The following is a 24,433-nucleotide window of genomic DNA, read 5'->3' as shown; positions in this document are numbered from 1 at the left end:
GGCAGGTTATTACGAATGCCAACCATGCTTGTATTTGGGGATGTGTGATAGTATAGCTTCATTTTGCTTAAAATGGCTGTGCAACACTTTATGAAACTGGCAAGTAAGCCGCCTAGTCGCTGTCATGTCATCAACATGTAAGCCAGATATCTCGCTTCACCCGCGGCAGGAAATAATACGATTGCACGCGAGACGCAAGTTGTTCTTTGTGGGTATTAATTTTTTTTTAAATTCCGAACAGCAGTTATGGGATAGAAAATGGTTCGAACGCGTCCGCCCGCGTTCAATTGCACGCGTCATCACCTGCGCCACCGCGCGGACGCCCTACACCGCGTTTTCGCTGCAACATATGACACTTCGCGCGGGAAATACAGAAAGGAAGTGAGTGCAGACAGTCTAATTTTGCTGCGAATCGCAGTTATGAACTATGAAATGGGAGTTGCTGAACGTGCCCGTTCGGCCCATTGGCAACAATCGCACCTGTGATGCCGCGTGGAGGCTCGTAATGTCGGACACGCCCTGCGCTGGGGACGGGGAGGGGGTGATTTTCTGCGCAGAAACGCCAGGCTGTCGAAACTCGAAAAGCAACGGCTGTTATGAGCCAGAAGAAGTGGGCTGAACATATCTGTCCGAAGGAGGCATGCAGGCAGGTTAAATATTTCATGGGTTCGTTACAGGTTGGGGAGTCAAAAGAATCGGAGTCCCTGATTATTATTATTATTATTATTATTATTATTATTATTATTATTATTATTATTATTATTATTATTATTGAAAGCAGATACGAGATTGAAAGAGGGCTTGGCCTGTCCGTCCGTTCCGTTACACAGTGGCGTGGGTCGTCGCGCCGTGATCAATGTAGCGTTGATTAGTGCAACGTATGTACCGATACCACATGCGACATTTAACTGCAACAACATATCTAGAATCAGGGTTTGCCCCGTCCGTCCATTCCATAGCGCAGCGGCGCATGTCATGCCGCCCCCGTCACCGTGACGTTGAAGTCATGCTGTCGCTGCACACCGTTAGGAGAAGTTGCAGGACTGGAGGAATTTCGCTCACATGTAAGGGAAAATGGGGACGATTACTGCTTTCGCGAAAAATGAGTTTAGTGCAGAAAGAATCGCTTATGTCTGCTAATTTTCTTGAAATCCAGGCTATGCACTTTGTATTGCGGCTTGACGTGAACCAGTAAGAAAAGGCTGTTATCCAAGAACTGCTGCCTCGGCGCGGAAGATGCGCTACAACCGGTTTAGACACGCCGTACGTGTTCTAAAAGGAAGTCAAAGCGCACAGACTGGCTACATTTCATCGGCCGGTGCGTCGCACACGCCAGCGGAAAGTCGCAGCATATATGTCCTTGGGCAAATTCCCTATCTGAAGGTGGGTGCAGTGTTTGCTAAAGCGATCCATGACCTGTGGTTTGCGGCTCACGATGTTTCATACATAGCAGCAAATTTTAGAGCACTGAAATTACGCGAAGCCTGCCTCTATAGAGGCGAGCTTTTCGTAATGTCAGTGCTTCATGTATTGCCAGTTAATCCAGCTCAGCTGGATAAACTGGCAATGAAGGAATGCACGTATTGAACCACAGAATCTTACGCGGAGGAATAACTTCGTACGACTGTACCACTAGTGATACTAGTATTTGTGGAAAGATTTGTGGAAACAACGATGACACGTTCAGCTTTAATTGGGCACTTAGCAAAATGATAGCGGCTACGTTTTGTCTTTCTTATCGTTCGTTCAAGAAATGAGAAGTCACCACCTCAGAACGACGGCCGCATTCCCATAGATAGGTGAAGTGCTAAAATAAATAAAATGCAGTGAAGCAGAACAGTAGCGCTTCTAGAAGCAGAGTTCGTCGCTCCCGCAGGAAGACGAGGAGCATTTGTCGCCTCGAGGCTCGTTCTTCCTCTGCAATAGCTAGCTAACGTGTTGCGACTGTATACCGGCCATAAATTACAGCATTCAACCCAAAGCCCGCTTACGAAACAAAACATGAACCAGCAGGCTTTAGCCATTCCTTCTGCTCTAAACTCATTTACAGCAGTTGCTCTACGGGATCCCCGCATCACTTGCGTGTGCACAACTCGCAATCCCGTACAAACTCAACCTGTGCTAAAGGACTATAGCTCTTAAAAAAGTTAACTCAGAGACCCCAGCTACGGCACATCTCATAGCCAGATTGGGGCTTTGGTACGCAAACACATTTTTTAAAACATGAAATGCTTTTAGCAGCCGTTGTCGGCTATCTTCAAGTAACCTTAAGCCGTTATCCGGGCAAGTTGCTGACAAGGAAATTTATTGACTCGTAGGCACGCTTACAACTGTGGTATGAACGAAAAGTACAATATAAAGTACATCACATGTAATACATCATACTTGATGTAAACAACACAGATTAACAAATGAAATAATAAATGGTGTCTACATGACACTGGCTTTGCCACACACAACAACAGCAACAACAACAACAAAACTCATTACCGCATCCACGCAAAAGCATTATTGTCAGCCTCGAATTTATGAAAGGTACCCGGGGCACATACAGATACAGTATGAACTCAGGCAACAGAATTGAGCATTATTCTGGCTGTAGAAAGACTTTGCCTCGGGAGACGGTTATGTACCGCGTAGACCAGCGGCGAAGAAACTCGGCTTCACCGAGTTTGAACAACTGTTCTTCAAGATGACCCCATATTATCACCCGTAGTTTCCGCATTCTGGGGTACATTGCTCTATTTGACTGCCGAGATCGTTCTGCTATGTTAGGGAAGCACCACAAAATGTAGCTGGCGCTGTTGCAAGAACAAAGCGAGATCATCCGTGCAACCAGTCAAAACTTAAGAAAATGCGGTCTCTGGCCCCCAACCCTCTGCACAGGACAGCATTACATACGCTAGTTACTGTTCAAACAAGTTACATAAACTATTGCTTCCGAGCTCTTCCTAATGTCTGTTCACAATATCACTCAAGCTGTAACTTCTAGTACGCTTGAGCTTTATTTGACATTTCCAATGGCGACGTTCAAAAGGCCAGATACAGGGCACCATACACTTCTCTGTCATCTTTTGGCGCTGAGCGCTATTTTGAACGCCAGTGGGCCGTGAGTTCGGCGGCGCGGGTTTTGCGTCGGCTCGAGAGATGACGCCACGTAGCGTGGCACCTCCTTCAGACGCTATTACCTGCTGCTGTGGCTTAGCTGCTATGGTGTTCCGCTGCTCAGCACGTGGTCGGGGGATAAAATCCCGGCCGCATTTCGATGGAGGCGAAACGCAAAAACGCCCGTGTTCCGTGCATTGGAGGCACATTAAAGATCGCCTGGTGGTCAAAATTATTCCGTAGCCCCCCACTACGGCGTGCCTCATAATCAAATCGTGGCTTTGGCAAGTAAAACCCCGATTTCATTCTTCTAGCTGGCGCTTTCTCTCCCTGGCGTCTTTCGCTGTCTGTCGTGCCGCCTTCAGTCGGTTTTCTTCTAGCTGGGCAGCGTCCATATTGGACTAGTGCACAGTAGGACGTGGGGTGGTGTGGTGTGGTGAGGTGTGCCGTTGCGAACATGCACTACACCCGTTTTAAGATTGTGGCTAGTATCATCTCCCACCAATCTGCTTTGCTGGTTGCCATTTCGTGCTTACATCTACTACATCTACTCTTGACTACGGGAGAGCCAGCAATTATTTGCAGCATTTTCCAAGGTATGCGATAAAAACAGAGAACTTTCCGACTAGCGACGACGCGATAGATCTCCCGTGCCAACATGCGCAGATACACTCGCTGTGAATCCTTACAAATACAGGGATGGTTTTGGGCACTTTTTGGGAGGTACATGAATCATCGGTTATTTGACTACGCGTATTTGTACCGTGAAAGAGTGTCGGATCGCGGTCAAGCACATTTTTCACTGTGGCTTTCCAGGCAGGACAATAACTGAGGTTTTTTAGCGCACGAAAAGGGACGAAAAACAGTGGCAAGAGGCGGACAATGTATTTCGTCCCTTTTCGTGCGCTAAAAAATCTCAGTTATGGAATACCAACACGCCCTAACTTGCGCTCTTTCAGGCAGGACCGTATGGACAGATGTAGCACCCTGCATGTTTATATAGAACGGCGCTATTATCACTTCAAGCTTTCACGTGTCGCTGCATAGTCTTTCATATGAAAACGCGGCGTGTAAACGGAGCTCCACTTTGCTACGTTTTCGTGTTGTAGCCTACCCGTCTGAACTCTTCGATAATTGCAACCCCAAGTGGGCTTCGTTGCAACACATGGGGTATGCGCTCAATGCACCCGCACTGGAGCACTAAACAAGTGTTTGGGAGCGGTTAACCTGAATTGAAAAACAATTCGCGTACTCGGAAGTATCTGTAGATATAGTAGCATTCGTGTACGCCAGCGCTGGCGGCAAAAGGGTTGCGGCGGGGCCCAGTCGGGGTCGCCGCCATCGAAGAGTTCCCACGGGTGGCCCACAACACGAGAACGTAGTAAAGTGGAGCCTCGCTTACGTGCCGCGTTTCTAAATTAAAGACTGTGCAGTGACACGTGCAAGCTAGAAGGGATACTAGCTCCGATTTTATGTAAACATCTGAGCATACGGCCCCACCTGGAAAACTACCGTGAAAAGCGTGCATCACTGCGATCCGACATTCCGGCACGGGACAAATACGCTTAGTCAAACAACCAATGATTCACGTACCTCCTTACGAGTGCCGAGAACAAATCCTGTATGTGTAAGGATTCACAGCGAGTTGATACGCGCATGTTCATTAGGGAGACCCATCGCATCGTCCCTGTTAGCAGTTTCCTGATTTTATCGCACACGCGTGGGCCCACATTGAAAAATGTTTAAAAAATGGTAGGCGACCCTAACCTTTGACATGAAAGCCATGTAGAGAGGCTGATTGTACTCTACGGATTTCTCGATTACCTTATTAATGACATGGATGTGATCCGTTGTAGAGTATCTCTTCCTGAAGCCAGCCTGTTCCCTTGGTTGACTGAAGTTCAGTGTTGCCTTTATTTTTTTTTGTAAATTATTTTGGTGAATATTTTATATCATACTGGGAGTAAGCTAATGGGCCTATAATTTTTAAATTCTTTAACATCTCCTTTTGTTGTGGATTGATATAATATTTGCATTCTTCCAGTTTTCTGGGACCCTTGAAGTCGATAGACGCTTCGTATAGAGAGCCGCCAGTTTTTCAAGCATCATGTTTCTTCCATCTTTGATTAAATAGACTTATTCCATCTTCTGCCACTTTTCCCTGTTTCATGCCTTGCGAGGCCCTTCTAAAAATTATGGGGTTTTACGTGCCAAAACCACTTTCTGATTATGAGGCACGCCGTAGTGGAGGACTCCGGAAATTTTTACCACCTGGGGTTCTTTAACGTGCACCTAAATCTAAGTACACGGGTGTTTTCGCATTTCGCCCCCATCGAAATGCGGCCGCCGTGGCCGGGATTCGATCCCGCGACCTCGTGCTCAGCAGCCCAACACCATAGCCACTGAGCAACCACGGCGGGTAGCGAGGCCCTTCTAACCTCATCGCTAGTTTTAAAAGGAGTCACTGCAACCTGTTCATTAGTGCTTCGAATCGAGGTATCGTGCCTCCTCTGGGTACTGTACAGGTCAGTATGGAATTCTTCCGCTGCTTTTATTATATCTTCGAGATTGCTGATGATATTAGCCTGCTTATCTTTCAGTGTATACATCTTGGTTTGTCCTATGCCAAGTTTCCTTCTCCATGATTTCATGCTGCGTCCATTTTTTTTACTGCTTCCTCAGTCTTTCTCACGTTGTAACTTCGAATATCCCGTATTTTCTCCTTGTTGGTCAGTTTTGACAGTTCCGCGAATTCTATATGATCTCTGGAGTTGGACACTTTTATTCTTTGTCGTTTCTTTATTAGGTCCTTTGTTATTTGGGATAGCTTAGCTACTGGTTGCCTTGGTGCGTTACCTCCCACTTCAATTGCTGCTTGTGAAGCCAGCCTAGTTACGGTTTTATTCATTACCTCTGTGTCATTTTCATCTCTCTGTTCTAAGGCTGCATATTTATTTGCAAGTAGCAGCCTGAACTGGTCTGCTTTTACCCTTACTGCATCTAGGTTGGCCTGTTTTTCTCGACCAATTTCACTCTTTCTTCAAATTGAGGTGAATCCTAGCCCTCACTAACCTATAATCACTGCACTTTACCCTAACACTTCTACATACTGCACTATGCTGGGATCGGCAGAAAGTATGAAATCAATTTCATTTCTTATTCCACCATTAGGGCTTTTCCAGGTCCACTTTCTGTTGCTACGCTTCCTGGAGATGGTGTTCATTATTCGCAGCTTATTCCTTTCCGCGAATTCTACCAACATCTCTCCCCAAGTGTTCCTAGAATCCACGCCGTAGTTGCCAATTGCTTGTTCACCAGCTTGCCTTTTCCCCACCTTTGCATTGAAGTAACCCATTACTACAGTATACTGAATTTGCACTGTTCTCATCTCTAACTCAACATCTTCATAAAACTGATCTACTTTATCATCATCATGACTGGATGTTGGAGCGTAGGCTTGTACTACCTTTAATCTATACTTCTTATTAGGTTTGATTACGACTGTGGCTACCTTCTCATTAATGCTGTAGAATTCGTCAATGTTGCCCACTATGTCCTTATGGATTAGGAATCCTACCTCGTATTGCTTTTTATCTGGGAGACCTCTATAGCAGAGGACATGGCCGTTGGTCAGCACTGTATAAGCCTCACCAGTTCTTGTAATATCAATAAGGCCGATGATATCCCAAACAATGTCTGATAGTTCCTCAAAGAGTCCTGCTCGCTGAGTACGGGATCGTAGGTTCGAAGCCCAGGATTTTTTGCATAGATTCCATTCCATACATGCCATTCCAATTCTCGTTCATGTTTTTTTTGTATGATTATTAAGGCATTTGCCACCTAGTTTAATAGCGCGTTCACCTGCTGTGGTTTCTGCGTATCAGCCAGCAAAAGTTGCAATTTCTTGCATTTTCATTTTCTTCTTTTTATTGATTACCGCCAATTTAACTATCACATGCAATAAGTTCCCCAGTTCAATAAAACTGAATTTCCCCTATGCTTTCCTTGGCTGCAATGTCTATTTGCTTCATATGGTTGTTAGTAAATATCGAGCCTCTCGGTTACCCTCGCTCACGAACACCGCGCACACTTCAAGAATGAAGCGCATAGTGCAGTAGAGAATGGCTCACCTGTACGAGGCAGCGCTTGCACAGGCCGGCCACGACGAGCGATTTCGCCACCCAGCGGGCGGCGTACGCGGCCGAGCGGTCCACTTTGGTCGGGTCCTTTCCGGAGAAGGCGCCGCCCCCGTGCGCCCCCCATCCTCCGTACGTGTCCACGATGATCTTGCGGCCTGTCAGGCCTGCGTCACCCTGCGCCAAAGGTGTCGTGTAACTTCCACATTTCAGCACTTTTTGTTTCGCACAAGAGTGGCCGACATGACGCGGATATGTGTACTACACGAGAATGGATATTGTAAGTACCTCTCTCGCTATATCATTGGATTTCAATTTTTAGCCTCTTATAAACCAAACATAGCGCGCTAGGCAACTGCTGCTGCGCAGTAGAATCAGCGCCCTGGCAACTATTAGGCATGATGTGCACAGCGCGACAGCATACAAAGGACGCAAAGGCACAACGGACGCAAGCGCTGGCTTCCAACTACTATATTTTCGTGCAACACACACACACACACACACACACACACACACACACACACACACACACACACACACACACACACACACACACACACACACACACACACACACACACACACACACACACACACACACACACACACACACACACACACACACACACACACACACACACACACACACACACACACACACACACACACACACACACACACACACACACACACACACACACACACACACACACACACACACACACACACACACACACACACACACACACACACACACACACACACACACACACACACACACACACACACACACACACACACACACACACACACACACACACACACACACACACACACACACACACACACACACACACACACACACACACACACACACACACACACACACACACACACACACACACACACACACACACACACACACACACACACACACACACACACACACACACACACACACACACACACACACACACACACACACACACACACACACACACACACACACACACACACACACACACACACACACACACACACACACACACACACACACACACACACACACACACACACACACACACACACACACACACACACACACACACACACACACACACACACACACACACACACACACACACACACACACACACACACACACACACACACACACACACACACACACACACACACACACACACCACACACACACAGATATATATATATACATATATATATATATATATATATATATATACATATATATATATATATATATATATATATATATATATATATATATATATATATATATATATATATATATATATATACTATGAATTCGAAGTAAGGGGGTTAACCGAGGGGCCCGATTTTTAATAATCGTATCATAAGAAGCCAACATAGAAACTAAGAAAAACACAGAGGAAATCATTTTTTTAAATTCAGTTAGGAAGTACGAGTAATTTCTCCTGTGTTGTCCCCGGTGTCTTTGTTTGTTGGCTTCTTATGATATGTTTAATAAAAATCGTGCCCCACGGTTAACTCCCTTTCTTCTCGTTCGTTACATAACGAGGTTCTCGAATCCAGCAACATTTATGCCTTAAGGTAGTTGCCTTCACCCAAAGGTTAACGTACTCGTGACGCCTGCGTCCCTCCTCCGCCGCCAATGACGCCTTAGTACGAGATTATATTTTTACTGTGCCAACATCAAATGTCTAAAAGGGGCCGTAGCACTTATTAACAAAGTTCAGGAACGCGTTGAGGGACATTACTTCAGGAATCTCTTCCGGCAAGCGTTTTTTTACAGGTACAGATGTTACGAAAGTTAAAAATTGGGCAGAAATCATCGGGGATCATCGCCGAAGTCGAGCGATAGCTTGCGCTCAGTCGTGCTTTTTAGACCCCATTGGCTAGCATCTGCCAGTTGTTTAGCGGTTGCTTTTACCACCTCTTATCTCACTGATCCGTCGTGGTCACAATAGGAACTGGGCCAATAATATGATTCAATAATTTGTGAATGACCTTCATATATATACTGCACCTATGTGATAGCTAACGGTAATTTCATAAAACCATTGGAGAACCCCGAATGACCTTCAGTTCGATAGTGTAGGCTTGCTGCTGCATGCAGGGCGGGTAATAAATAGTTCGCGCAAGCGTTCACGGAAACATTGTCTGGTGATTAGGATGGCTTATTTACGATGTTCAAAATGTTTCGCAGGGTCCCTAGAGTCAGTTAAATCAGAGAAAATATTCGTCAGACGTGGTTATTCAGGTGCGGATATTATGTATTCGTCAGACTAGTTTATGCGCTATCTAAATTAGTATACGCAGAAGATCTTGCGGGCCTAGTTGGGTTCATTATTCAGGACTGATACTAATTACGCGAGACGGGTAACGGACAACACATAGAGAAGGAACACGAAGGAAGCTTGAGCGCAAGAATTAGTAATACGCTTGAGATTCACAAAGAGTAACACTGGTCCATCGTTTTCAAGATGGCACCGCCCATGGACGGAAAAATGGGAAGAGCGTCGGACACCCACCATGGGTCCGCCTTCGGTGAAGCTGCCGCAAGGGTTGATGTGGAACACGGTTTCGTCGTCCAGGTACTTTGCGGGCACAACGGCCCGAATCACTTGCTCCATGACCTGCTCCCGGATCTCGGCGAGCGAAACCTCGCCCGAGTGTTGCGTCGAGACCACGACCGTGTGCACGCGCCTCGGAACCGTGGCGCCGTGTCGAAACACGTACTCGCATGTCACCTGCGAGCGAGAGGGTCGCGGGGCACGTCGGGGACCATCTGGTGAGTTGACTGTCGACAGCATCGCGATAGTTATTGAAGTAGTGAAAAAAGACGATATAGTTAGGATAAAGTATTACGACATGGGACGCCAACGTTCGCTACTGATGGTGCTATCGATTGCTTTACAGTTGTTGGCTAGCCGATTATGCGAAAGATTTTGCGATAACAGACTATCAATAACACACTGTTCGTGCAGTTTAGCAACGTCTTTTGGCGAAGGAATTTATTTATCTGCGCTGTTAAAATCGCAGCTATCGCTCATTATGACAGGGTGATATTTTGTAAATTTTATGGAATTTTTAGAAATCTCTTGTTCCAGATAACATAATTGTAGTCCTTGAGTTGGATTATTCAGAGAGGCGGACATTACTTGCACGAGAAATCTATACACATATCCAAGTAATTATCAAAAAATCACAAATTAACGTCTTACTTAATTACTTTATGGCACATATTGCAATTTACGAATTGCAGCGAGTGAGTTTGCGAGGCGTATAAACTTGAAATTAAATTCCAGAATGACACCAGTTTGGAGATATGCGCCATCAAACTCTCCGTAAAAATGCGCTGTTTGCACGGCTTTTTAAACGAAACGATGTTTGATGCATTGGAGCACAAAATTAACTGGAGCGCCCATGTATTTCGTCCCACACTTTGGGAAATAATATCTCGAAATATCTCGAAAGTGGTGTCATCCTCGAAATCCTTGGGGCATTTCACTTCAGCGAAAATACTCGCAGAGTGTCCTACTGGCTGACATTCACGTGGGTTTGCATGTGGGTAACATTTCAAAGAAAGGGGGCGAAGAAGAAGACAGAGCACTGACTTACGACTGACAAGTTTATCGGAAAGCTGAGCACAAAAACCGTGGCAATACTCACGGTTATGGCGATTGAATGTCGTTCGGAGTCATTTGATGGGTGACAAGTGCACCTATATAATGCGGCTTTGCCATGGTTTAATTGATCGTTTGTCCAATCGCTTAAATGGGATAGAAAGTCAGCTTATGAATATGTTAGTTGCAAGTTAACCTCTGCTTGTCCTTTCTTAGCTAAATTTCATTTTAAACTATTGAGCTGCATAACCCCACATATGCACTGTATATCAACTAGCCCGTTAGTCTGTTCTTGCTATTCACTCTCGCATAGAACCTGTTTGGACCCTGGACATTGTGAGAAAGTCTTATAGTATTATATTATCTTATTATATAGTATCTATAGTATCTTATTATATAGTATTATAGTATCTTATTGTATCACATATATTGTGAGAAAGTCTTATAGCGCCTATGACACGGACCCACCTGAGACTTGGAATCGGGCCTGGCCCACCAGAAGGTGCCGTTCCTTCGAAGCTCGGCGAGCCGTTCATTCAGCTTGTGAGCCAATACAGCGGTGAGCGGCATGCATTCGGGAGTCTCGTCGGTAGCGTAGCCGAACATGATGCCCTGCACGAAACGAACGGCCTCATTCGTACGTGGGATTCTTCGTACTAGAGAGCGTTTTGCATTGCGCACGCCAGGAGCTTGATTTAGGGTGAGTTCTGTCTAAAATTATCTTATAAATCAACTCGTTGCCCGCCTTAATGTGCCGACAAGGGTTTCCGGAATACTCAAACCGTGGGGAAAAAAAAAGAAGAAACATTTCGCCGTCTAAGCGTGTTGTCTGGTGTTAGTATAAGCGCACCGCTTGGGCATCGCGGGCGGCATTCCGACTACTCTCGTGGGCAAGTGTACAAACGCTGTCGAAAGACCACACTGTCTGTAATCAGAGCGACATCTTTGCAATGAGCATGAGACATTGATGAATCACAGACAGCACCTGTCCTCGCTTATTGTCGCTGTCGTCGTTCTGTTTCGTAGGTTGAGAATCGGGGAAAGTGCAAGACGAAAAAAATTCACCGACGATTACGATACTGTCTAACGCGAAATTTTAGAGCAGCTGTATACGTGTTTTCATTTCGTGGTATATTGGCTGGCATGGACAGTATGTCTCGTGCGGCACGTTGCAAACGGAGCGAGGGGGGGTGCGACTGCCTCACTGATCGGGAGATCGCGAGAGGTGGCGCGTGGGTGACACTGGGGCGCGATTCACCGCAGCCACCGCAGACAGACCTCCGCTCATACAGCGCTTTGTTTCCATACAGACGACGCGCGCCGCTCTGGCGCCACCTCGTAGCCATTGCTGCCCCAAAGCGCTTCTTGAGCGGCACTACGCTTCTCACGCTTTCTCCATACCCTCCTCCTCCGCTTTCTGCCTCATGATTCCGATGCACTCTCCTCCTCCACTTTCCTCCTCGCTCTCTCTTCGCTGTCACAGTCTTTCATCTCCCGCTGCGCTCCGCATTCGCTTTCATCCTTCGCTGCGTTCGTTCGCTCAGTTACGAGGGACAACGCTCCAAAATGGCGCTTTTCGAAAGGCCCTTCGGGAACGTTAAATAATTGTGCAGTCTGTGCATTGACTTGTATGACTGCAACAGTTGTGAGCACCTTAGTTTTCCTCAATGCACGTAAGCGGCTACGACTTGCTCAGTTCGTTCACCTCTTTTTCACGTGCAACAAGTGGAGAAGCGTGAGCAATGGTAGTTGGGTGGGGTTGGTACATTCCGCCCATCCGACTCCTCTAACCATGCGCATACAGCCTTTGTCAGACTGAGTTTTTATCTATCTTCCGATTAAAAGAAAAGGGCAAGAAGTAATTTTTAGAATAATTGCTTTTTGACAGACACTCTCGTACTATATAATTAGCGTTCTCGATTAAAATTGAATAACTGAGAGAACTACAGAAGAGCTTGTTGTTTGACCAGTTGGCATACGTATAGCCGTTACGGAAGACTATAAACAGCGCACATGAGACGGACAAAGACAAATGTGACTGCGTTACTTGCCCAGCTCATGCGCTCAGTTTTTCGTTTTGCACACTGACAAAGAACACCTAATTAATTCTCAAACATTTATTTTAGCCCCAAAAAGGTATACATTTGAGGGTGACGTATGAAGAGCGTTACGTGAAAGAAAGAGCACAGACAAAGATTATGTATATGTGAAGTTGAATAACAGGAGGCATTCGTTTTCTTTGAATTATAACTTTCACCAAGTGAAAAGGTGTAGCCGTTGCCAACATACACGACAAAGACAGCTCTATTTATTTTCAGCTCAATAATAATAACAATAAATAAGACGTTGGATAGCACGGAAGCGCAGTAGATTTGAATGACATTAAGGACTAAAACATAAGAGATGCATTTGAATAGAGCAAAATGGGTGTTGCTTTTACGAACGCCTATTAATTTCAATGGGAATGACGGGTAGCACCAATGGTGGCATTTGTGACATATGAGAAATTGTAAAACACCTGTTGCGTGAGTATCAGAGGCATGCCCTTCAATCTGCTTTCGGAAAACTACGAGGGACGCTCCGAAAGCAAGTTTCGTCATTTATCTTCGCACGAAAACTTTATAAAAAAAATACACAATGGCATCATGAACTATAAACCTTGCACCATTTTCCAACATAGTCGCCACCGACATTGAAACATTTGTTGTAGCGTACAATCAGTTTGAAGAAACCGCTCGGGTAAAACTCGGTGCCCTCCGATGCAAGGAATCGTAGGACAGCCTGCTCCACATCAGCATTGTTTTGGAAGTGACGTCCCGAGAGTGCGGCTCTCAATGCAGGGAACAGGTGTCCATTCATACCGGATAACAGCACGCACTTCCATTGGCGACCACATTGTCAACGCACATCTGTCTGCCATCGTGATTTGTACTCGAATAACCTAGCGCACGCGGGTCTGCTGGTACTCTCTCTTCTTCGGCGCTCTGCGCATGCGTCATTCTTCCTCCGCTGACGCTCCATCCGTCGCTGAACGAGCAACAAGCATGGATCCCCCCCCCCCCCCTTATGGCGACTGTTTGTTTCACCTGGTGTACCATCTTCTCTTTAAAAAAAAATGACGAAACTTACTTTCGGAACGTCCCTCGTAGATGACATGCATTTTAAAGAACATGGTATTCTGGGACCGTGGCCTCGTCCGTATACGATCTGCAAGGCTATAAAAGCGGTGCAGCGTTTACCAAGATCCATCAGCCTATTTGACCGCTTGTGATAGATTGAACAGCGAACGCTTGTGCCTGTGTGCTGTGAAATTTTCTTCTCTCGTTCTCATCTTTCACTTCACTTTCCCCAGTGCAGGGTAACCAACCGGGCTTAGCCTGGTTAACCTCCCTGCATTTCTCTCTTCTCTCTCTTGAAATTGTTGCAGTCATTATGGGGTTACGACCAGGGTGGAATTGCTTTAGGACTGTGCAACACACTCTTCTTAAGGATGGGCGTATACTTTGGCGCGTGTAATGCAACTACTGAACTTGCATACTTCCAGCTAACTCCTTAGCACGGCTTAGTTACATAATTGCTGGATGGGCTATATTTTTGTATATGTACCATGCATGATGACGGAAGTTCCCCAACCACTTTACTGGAAAGCAGGCGTGCAAACAGGGACACAGGGAGGAACCAAGAGGTCAAAACAAACACCTTTGCATTCCTTCTTTGTGTTTGAGTTTGTATGGCTCCCTTTAAGCAACATGATTCCCCAACTATACGCTTTCTCTGCACTGACAAAAATACAGTAATGCTCAGTTAATACGGGCGATAAACCCGGTGATCAGGGCACGTTGTGCTGACTGTATGTTACTGGGAAAAAAAGTAAACTATTAACCGTTTCAGCATACTGACGTACTGTTACGTTCCCGCGCTCATATCACGCCATGCCAGTGACGTACTCCTACGTTGTCAACTCAGATGTTTGTAGTAACACGAAGTTGGCGAGCTCCGAGGTGGTTCCGCCATCTGTTGTATATTTCTAGAAGTATATTTTCTCCTCATTCTGGGTTTGCTCAGTCGGGGCTTTTTTTGGCGGCTCAGAACAAACCTCTACGTGGATGTAGTTGTACCGCTCAGAGCACGCGCGTCAGCAAATGGGAGGGGTAACTCCCGAACTTAGTACATCGCTACGGCGGCGATTCTCTCTACAAATATTCGCGCTGTAGCGCAAGGCCATGACTCCTGGGTGTTTCTGCAATGTCTCGTATGTTTATACGAGATTTCTTCTTATTTTTACAGTGAAAGCTGTATATGACTGACCTTCCGTAGGTTTTCGGCATCCGGCAACAGAAACGGACTTAGCGATTTATAACAAACCCATACGGGTGCAGTGCGGCGGCACAGATGTCAAAATGCGGGACAGATTAGAACACTCGCTGTGAACAATAGCGTGACGTCAATGTTATCACAGTATATAAGCAGGAGAGGTACCAGCGCTAAAAACAGCTGCGTTATCGATGGGGCGGGCACGTATAGTTAGTACACCTGAAGAACAACATGCGTACGAGGAGCGCCGGAGGGAACAGCAACGAGAATGTAAACGGCGCCAGCGCGAAACGACCACCGACGAAGAACGTTCCCGCGATGCTGAACGAAAACGACAATCGCGAGCCCCGGCACCTCCGAACGAGCAACGACGCCAGACTCGCAACGCATAAAAGTGACAACCATTCCACTCTGTGAAGATGGAATGGCAGCGAAAGCTGTTTGCTTTTCGTTTGAGAGCTCTGACTGTCGTCAGCTTTCGCTGCCATTCTATCTTCACAGAATAGAATGGTTGTCATTTTTTTCCCGTCTCCCGCTATCTCCACTGCAGCTTGCCTTATTTCCTGAGACAAGGATGCTCCTTTCGTTGGTGCGCTTTCCCCAGAACGGCTCTGCCCTCTGTTGTATCTCTTTGATCTGTTGCTCTACCTGCTTTGTCTGGTCGAGTTCGCACAAACGAAAGCGCCCCTTCCTTGAGCGTGGCCACGGCATCGCTTTCATATGGCTGCTCGCGCGGCACGTTCAACCGTTGATTGGAGCGGCGGCTCTTCAAGACTCCACATACGAGGCAAGCTCAGACTCAATATTACGATGACAGCTTGTCATGCGCGTGGGGAAGACGCAACTTGAACCGCGTTGAATTCTCGACCCCCTACACCGTGAAAAAGTGCTGATAACGATGGTGTTGCTGAGCCTGCTGTGGGTTTTACACCTTTTGTCACATAGAAATGCGAGGGCCATGCCAAGAAATGATTTACCATCTACCGTATCATTTTCCCCCTTCTCCGTAACCAAAAATATCTGAGAAAAAAATCCAACGCTACGGGTGCGTCACCTTCGAAAAAACCATACACTGGAAGAGTTAAGTCGCCAGAACGCCGCTTAACATTCATATAAATGCAATAGTCGCCGGGAAAAACGCGTAAGTCCTCAAATAGAAAGAACAAAAGTACGGTAAACAAAATGATTAGAAGCCAAAAATTCTGAGCCTTACTCATGGTCTATATATATAGTCATATCACAAGAAGCCAACGAACAATGACACCAAGGACAGCATAGGGGAAATGGCTTGTAGTTCTCAATTGAATTAAAGAATGATAAATAAATGGAAATGAAAGCGGACGAAAAAAACATTCCCCCTCCCCCCCATAGAAAAAAAGAAAAACCTTCTCGCTAAAAGTTTGTGTAGACGTGATGCCTGCGGCGGAAAGGATGCTCCACATCCGACGCCAAGGCCCTGAGTGCTGGCCTACGCTGGCTAACACTCCTAGGGTTTGTTCTAGTAGGCAAACATAAATACTCCAGAAAGTGGATGGGAAAAGGGCGCCGCGGTAACTAAACTGGTATAGAGGATCGCACACATAATGCGAAGACGTGGGTTCCCCCCCTGCGGCCAGTTACTTTCTTTTCATCCACTTTAATTTCCACTTATTTATCATTCCTTTAATTCATTCATTAACTGCTAGTTATTTCACCTATGATGTTCTTAGTTTCATTGTTTGTTGGCTTCTCATGATATGACTGATAAAGGTCGGTCTCTTCTCGTTCGCATATGTGTGCAATCTGCATTCATTGTGTACTCGTGCGGCAACCCGCGTGGTCCCATCTCGTGAACATGTGTCTGACGTTTACGGAGAGCTCGTTTAGTCTGAGCTGTCCACGGCACGCTCACCTGGTCGCCTGCGCCGAGGTCATCTTCTTCGCGGTTGTGATGAACGCCCTTGGCGATCTCTTGCGTCTGCTGCTCGATCGTGACGACTACGTTGCACGTCTTGTAATCAAAACCTGCACGAGAATACCACTATTTCGTACAGCTCCTCTTTTATTTAATCCTGTTTCGCTGCTGTACGCATTTCTAGTAAGCCTCATATTGTTCGTTGAAACCGCATTAATAATTGTTCTGTATTGAAGGATTGACATTGTAGTTCGTAAAGAACAGGTACGGTTTACGACACATTGTCGCTTTGAAGACAAGGCGCAGTGACTGCTTCTATAGATCTCCATAATCATTGGCGCATTTTATATAGCCATATCGGCTACCGCTCTCGAAAATTTTATTTACCGCCGGGATTATGAGCCACGGTGAAAGCGATTTCCTTCGAACCCTTTGCATTGCGGAAGTAATGGAAAACAGGGTTGCTGGCATCAGCGTTAAATATCTGATGACGTTTGGCTGAGCATTGTCCGTTCAATCGCTTCAAGCCACAAGCTTCATGAGTCATTTTCAAAAAGCATCAACAAATAGCGAGGCTAATGAGCACAATTACGTCAATTCCCAAACGACGCGCACGTGAGCGCTCATGCATATCTGCCAGCCTTTTTGTAGATGAGGCTCAACGTGCAGCTATCCGACGCAGAAACACACATATACACGACGCTCAGAACAAGACAGCCATTATTGTGCCTTGTATTCTCGCAGCCATTTTGCAAAACTACCATGGGTGAACAACCTTGCGCAGTAATTCGGTAGTAATTATTCTTCTTCAACCAGATATGTTTGCACATAAACAAAATAGAAATACCTGAAGTACTATCCTATAATAGAGTGAGAAACAAGTATTTGTACACCTTATGTACTGTTTCACGGCGATCCCATGTTCATATGAAGTGCAGGTGCCTTTTGACCAAGCTGCCCGTAGGCCATGGAATCAGAACAAATAAATAATTTCACATGAATAACTGATGTTGGGTACCACCCGATATTCTTCTATAGCTTTACTGCTTTGTGGTGGGTGCAATCGGTGTATACGAAGCATATGAAACGTACCTTTAGAGGAATCGTCGTATCCGATGTACTTGATGGTATCTCGGACAACCCTCTGGTAGTCGATCGTGTGAGTAGAGCTAATCTCGCCGGCAAGAAGAATCATGCCTGTTTTTGCTACCGATTCTGCAAAGGAGGAAAGATAAAAAAGAAAGAAACATTACACTATTTCGCTCTATGATGTTGACTTTTTATTATTGTGATTTCTTTGTTTTGCTGCCAGCTTAATGGGCTACTTTGTATACAAAATGCGCACGTACCGCATGCTACCTTTGCGTCTGGGTCCTTGGTGAGGTATGCATCCAGTACTGCGTCACTGATGAGGTCGCACATCTTGTCTGCGTATAAAGGAGTCACGAGAGAAAAAGCTCGTGGTTACGGCGAAAGTTGAGTCATTTAAGACTACAGCCGAAACCAGCAATTTAATCAAACCAACAAATTTTAATTTGAGTGTCTGGTTTGTTTCGAACATTTGGCTGCAATAACCCACATCACATTGTGAGACCTCACCCTTCATAACGTCGGCGATCGGAGCGCCAGCCTGCGTATTTTTGACAAAGGATGTATTTCTTCATAAACACTGTTCACCACATGTGTTATGGCTTCGAGGTGCATTTTTGGGAAAAGAGCTCTGAATCCTTTATGCAGCTAGTGCTCAATGGCATTTTTGGTAACAAACAAACACGCAGAGAGACATTATGACCTCATAAATGGCTGTCGCTATTAAACAGAAATAAGCAAGTCGCATCCAAAGCGCCCGTCGCGACGCAACAGTTGCGCATGCTGAAGCACACAGGGATGCGCATTTTACTGCGAACAGCATATCTACGCAAGGAAACGGCTCGGACCGCGGCACGACGTGACGTGAAGAACTCTTTCTGACCTGGGATCGAGTGTACGATAGAGAGAGTTCAAGCCGAGTATTCTGACTGCTGCTCCATGACCGCTTTCTTTTTTCTTTTTTAATGCGATAGCATTATAAACGGATTTCACCCACTTTGTTAGTATCCACGTAACAGAAAACGTTGGGCGATCTCGGAGATAGCGCAATAGTAAACTGGTGCCGCGGGCTCAGTAATTGCCACGGTGCAAAATGTGGTGCAGAAGTTGGACAGTTTCATAACATTGAAATGACCGCATCAAAAAAGCTTCGCTTCGCATGTATTTCAGCGTGTGCGTTGGATCTGACGTCATTGTAATTACACAAATATATACCTCTCCAACTTTTAAGAATGATATCGCATACTTTGACAATTAGAGGTAGCTAATCTCTGCCAGAATTTTGTCCCTCCGTATTTAACGCCTGCTGCTCCATGCAAGCGGCATGCTGCTTGATATTAATATTACGGGGAGCCTCTTAGCGTTGCCCATCATTTCCCAGGTGGCACTGCAGTTCTCTGTTTTCCAGGAGTAGCTCCTCAGTTTCCAAAGATTGTTTTGAAGATCACGTGGGAGTTTAAACATATCGAAGAATTGGCAGCTCAGAACTGTTTTCAGTGAATATATAGAGTCCTGGGAATTTTGCATTTTTTTGTTTTATCGAAGAGTCGTAAAGTTGAACTTTTTCTTTCGTTTTTCATGCACATTGCAGAGATAACGTGGAAGATAGACAATTCTCAAAGATACACATCTGTTGCCGTTTGGTTTTTGTCAAGTTTAGAAGCCCAGTTATTCCTGTGAGTTGGCCGATCGCTCTTTGCTCGGCTTGCACCAGAAACGCGCACTCAAAAGTATTGTTTTTGGCGAGAGCATGAGACAGCATCCAGCGCTTTCATCGTATCAGCACCACGGCGCGGGACCTTGAGCGTAATCGAGCGGAATTCCGCTTGAGTTGAATCGCTTTATCGCAGTCATCCCACAAATTTCACAACTGCAAACAGGGCACTACCACGGAAAATCGATTAGATAAATCCCAGCAGAACTTTCAAAGTTTTTTTTTGTGTGTGTACCCTTGTTCTTTTTACCAGCGCGACAAGTTCGATTTTTGGAAGGGCTATACCTGCAACAACAGGTTCGAAGCGGCTCGAGTCAGAAGTCTGACTGATGCAACCCTACTCTACAGCACATACATGAAATAATTGCTGTCTGACGGGCCAAGATTCGACCACAAGCTTTCGCGCCTTCCCCCTCTTGAGCTGCGTGCCTCTGACGTCATGAGCCTCGGCGCTGCAGTACACATTGAGCCCATTTATTACCCCCTATCAGCTATTCGCTGCAAAAAGGAGGCTCAAGCGAGAAGAACCCGTTTGATGACATATGGGCTTTATTGGCGCAAGGGGAGGAAATCGTTTTGCACACAAATGATGTGCGGTACGTAACGCTATCAAGGCTTGCAGGTTCGCAGACCATGGGAAATTCAGAAGCCCCCTATCAGTGGCGTGAACGTCTGTTGGGGACACTGCTCTATAGGATCTTTCTTGTTCTGAAGTGGTCGATTGTCTAGTCTGTCAAACACAGTGAACAACACTTGCCTTTCCGCACTATCACGTGGACAGACTGAAAGAAGGGGTGAGACTGTCTCGTCACAACGGCGAGTGTCACATGCAAAGCTCTAGGTAATTTCAGTAAGAAACGAATGTTAGTTTGTTGAAGACGGTACAGCGTACATCCACGACACCGTTACATTGAAGGCGAAAGACGACGTCACAAGCATAGAGTTTCACACAATAATATTGAATGAAACTCTATGGTGACAAGATAAGGGTTCAGGGAGTGTAGGATAGAGATCATGAAAACGTTTGAGTTACACAGGGTCAATGCGGTACTGTCGTGCCGTCAGGCGCACTCTATAGTCGTTACGACCGTTTTGTTTCTGTGAAACGGGTGCTTTTGGACTTGCGGTTTTTCTTTTCTTTTATGAACACAGATCTGGTGATCGTATGTCGCGGACTTAGGCTGTGGAATGAGTCTACCTCCGTAACAAAATCGCTTCGAGTTCGCCTGTGACATTTAACTCGACATCAGCACGACCCTCAGATCATTATCTTCTGTGCACTACCCGATTCCACCTACTCGAAGGCTGTCAAAGCAGCGTTTAACATCTTCATACTATAGGAGACACATACTTTGTAGTATAAGCTCCACTGTGTATTACAGTAAAAGCTCGTTAATTCGAACCGCAAGGGGAAGCCGCTTCAGTTCGAATTAACGAAAGTTCGAACTAACGAAAGTGAAGCACAGCAACAGTACACTGCGATTTGGAAGCAGTAGGGCATGTCAGAAACTTGGCGTGTCAGAAAGTGATGGCGTGTGCCGCGGGCACACGCCACCTTCAAGTCGAAACTCTGGTTCCGACTGTGCCACACCACCGATGTCCACCGAAACGAACGTTAGCCGAGGCCTAACATCATCACAATGAATCACGACGGCCGATACCTCCTAAGCTGAAAACAGAGGTGCACAACCGATGAAGACTGCCGAGGCAAAGGCGCTGAACATGTGAAGGTGGCGAAGGCCCTGATTCGTTGGTTCTTGATTGCAAGCGCAGCTGCGACGTACTTGATTAGCTGTGTTTTGGCGCTTGCCGTGCCATCTCCACACAACATTAGCAGCTGTACAAGATTTGCAAAGCCTCCGAGATTCGAAACGGGCAAGAAGTCTCGGAGGTTACGTAGAACGGAGAGGCGGCAGCCGCCGCTGCCTTCTGGCTGACCCTGCGTCGGTTAGATTTTTTCCGATTTTGCCTTCTCTCGCCATTCTCTCCGTTTCGGAGGCAATACAGCCTTGTGTGTAGGCAGTAAGCGCGTTTCTCTGGCCGTGTGCCAGGCGAGCGTAGTTCGAATTATCCGTGAGGGACCCTTCTCGCGTTCGAATTAACGGACTTTTTTATACATAGACTTCTGTGGAGCTTGGCCGGACCAAATCGTACAGTTCGAATTATCCATAAATTCGAATTATTGAAGTTCGAATTAACGAGCTTTCACTGTATACCGAGAGTGTTTTCGGACTTTTCGATGAAGCAACGCTCTTGGCATGACACCATCCTATAGATGACATAAAAGACAACTACACAGTCTTCGCATAATGCATTCCTCCGACGCGCGGCAATAGCAAACATGCCGTCAGAAATAATTAGCCTCTCCTGCATGTGGCAGCACTGACCGCACCGGGGAAGGGCATTGGTCGGCGCTTCAGGACAGCGCACATTAAGTCCGCTGAACAATATTTTGCTATACTCAAGGTCCTCATTGCAGCTAATTAATAGGTAATTATATACACCCAGAAACGTACGATCGAGCTGGTTTGCATAGGCGGAAAGTTTTAATTTTGCCGGGGGGGGGGGGGGGGCACCAGCTTCCACATATATATATGTGAGAAGGAAGAGGGTTAAACTAGCCCATCTGTTATCATTTCTTTAATTCAATTAGTAAGTACACGTAATTTCCCCTGAGTTGTCCTTGGTGTCAATGTTTGTTGGCTTCTGAAGATATATATATATATATATATATATATATATATATATATATATATATATATATATATATATATATAAACGAGAAGAAAGGGGGTTAACCGAGGGACCCTCGGTTAACCCCCTTTCTTCTCGTTTATTACATAACGAGGGTCTCGAATCCGGCAACATTGATGCCTTCAGGTAGCATATGTGGGTTTATTGACCAGTTGCCTTCACCCGAAAAGATCACGTTCTCGTGACGCCTGCGGCAAAAAAGACGTTCCACGTCCGCCGCCAAGGTCTGTGAGTGGGGGCGCTGGCTAACACTCCCAGGGTTCTACTAGTACACATAAATACCCAAGAAAGTGGATGGGGAAACGCCGCCGCGGTAGCTCAATTGGTAGAGCATCGCACGCGACATGCGAAGGTTGTGGGTTCGGTTCCCACCTGCGGCAAGTTGTTTTTTCATCCACTTTAATTTCCATTAATTTATCATTACTTTATTTCATTTATTAAGCACATGCAATTTCCCCTATGTTGTACTTGGTGTCAGTGTTTGTTGGCTTCTCATTATATGACTTATATATATATATATATATATATATATATATATATATATATATATATGTTGCTTGTACTTACTAACTGAATTAAGGAAATGCTAAGGTAATGGTAATGAAACTGGATCAAAAAACAACTTGCCGCAGGTGGGTAACGATCCCACGTCTTCGCATTACACGTGCGATGCTCTACCGTGCGATGCCATCTATCTATCTATCTATCGCCGTTGCACTTGAAGAAACTTCGTGTGACCTTGAATAATGGTTCATTTAAAGTGACGGCCCTATATGAGTATTTACAACATATCGCAGTAGGTGAAAGTTCAGTTTCACAGCCTGAGTCCCGCACCACAAAGAATCTGGTATCTCTCGGCCGTGTAATCTTCCTTCGTGAAATTGTTTTATACTTCGCTATCACAAATAGTGCTTCGCCTTTCCAGAAAGACTGTAGCACCTCTCTCTCTCTCTCTCTCTCTCTCTCTCTCTCTGTGAGTCCGAGTATAAGCGCTGCTGCGCATGACGGCTGTTGATACTGATTTCGAGTGAATCTGGCTTGACCTCATTTCGGTTATTGAGTGAATTATACGGGGTGTAAAACACGTTGTGGGGCTAGTTGGTGCATAGCTTTCAAAAGATGAAGCGCCAACAGTGACAACACACTAAGAAGGAACAAAGACAGGACAAGGCGCTCCTGTCTTTGTTCGCCTTGTCCTGTCTTTGTTCCTTCTTAGTGTGCTGTCACTGTTGGCGCTTCAGCTTTTGAAGGATATACGGGGTGTCCCAACTATCATGCACTAGGTCTTTAAGAAAGTACAATTGCGTTACTCGAAGAAAACCTAGTACATATTGTTTACAGTAGCCGCCAGTAATATTTTCGTTACTGATACTTAATTAGGTAATTATAATTAATTACCTAAATCGAGAAGTACTGTCGTAATTATGAAAGCCTCAATAGGGCATTTGTAGGCATCCCCCAATGACATCTAACTAGGGTGTTTTTAGTGACATATAATTGCGTACTAATTTTTTCCGACTGGTAAAGTAACCCCACGAAAATTGACAACTACCACGTACGTGACTGTGCTCCCAGCCGCATCATAAAGCAGCGCCCTCAAATAAAATGACTGAAAGCAATAGGAGGTCCCGATACAGTCTTTGACTATGGAACCACCTACTGTATACTATATACTTGTAATGTGACCCCACTTATAATAAATTCTGATTCTGAACTGCTTCGCCTGCCGCAAGCCCGAGGAGACAGCGCATCACCTTGATAAAGGTTTTTGGCTTCACAGC

General features: G+C 45.7%; 1 protein-coding gene across 1 annotated transcript in view; it reads right to left on the bottom strand.

Annotated features, from left to right (window-relative positions):
• LOC135907707 (S-adenosylmethionine synthase-like) overlaps nucleotides 1-24,433 on the bottom strand; it is a 53,728-nt gene that overhangs the window by 9,029 nt on the left and 20,266 nt on the right. The window contains exons 2-7 of the mRNA XM_065439419.1: nucleotides 18,445-18,522; nucleotides 18,188-18,310; nucleotides 17,093-17,205; nucleotides 11,356-11,499; nucleotides 9,793-10,011; nucleotides 7,236-7,418 (exon numbers count right to left, since the gene is read on the bottom strand). Of these exons, the coding sequence (XP_065295491.1) occupies nucleotides 7,236-7,418; nucleotides 9,793-10,011; nucleotides 11,356-11,499; nucleotides 17,093-17,205; nucleotides 18,188-18,310; nucleotides 18,445-18,522 (860 nt within the window). The remainder of the gene's footprint in view (nucleotides 1-7,235; nucleotides 7,419-9,792; nucleotides 10,012-11,355; nucleotides 11,500-17,092; nucleotides 17,206-18,187; nucleotides 18,311-18,444; nucleotides 18,523-24,433) is intronic.

This window comes from Dermacentor albipictus, chromosome 1 (assembly GCF_038994185.2).
Source record: "Dermacentor albipictus isolate Rhodes 1998 colony chromosome 1, USDA_Dalb.pri_finalv2, whole genome shotgun sequence".
NCBI classification, from domain to species: Eukaryota; Metazoa; Arthropoda; class Arachnida; order Ixodida; family Ixodidae; genus Dermacentor; species Dermacentor albipictus.
Note: the sequence above shows the minus strand (reverse complement) of the source record. Positions and strands in the feature narration are given on the sequence as shown.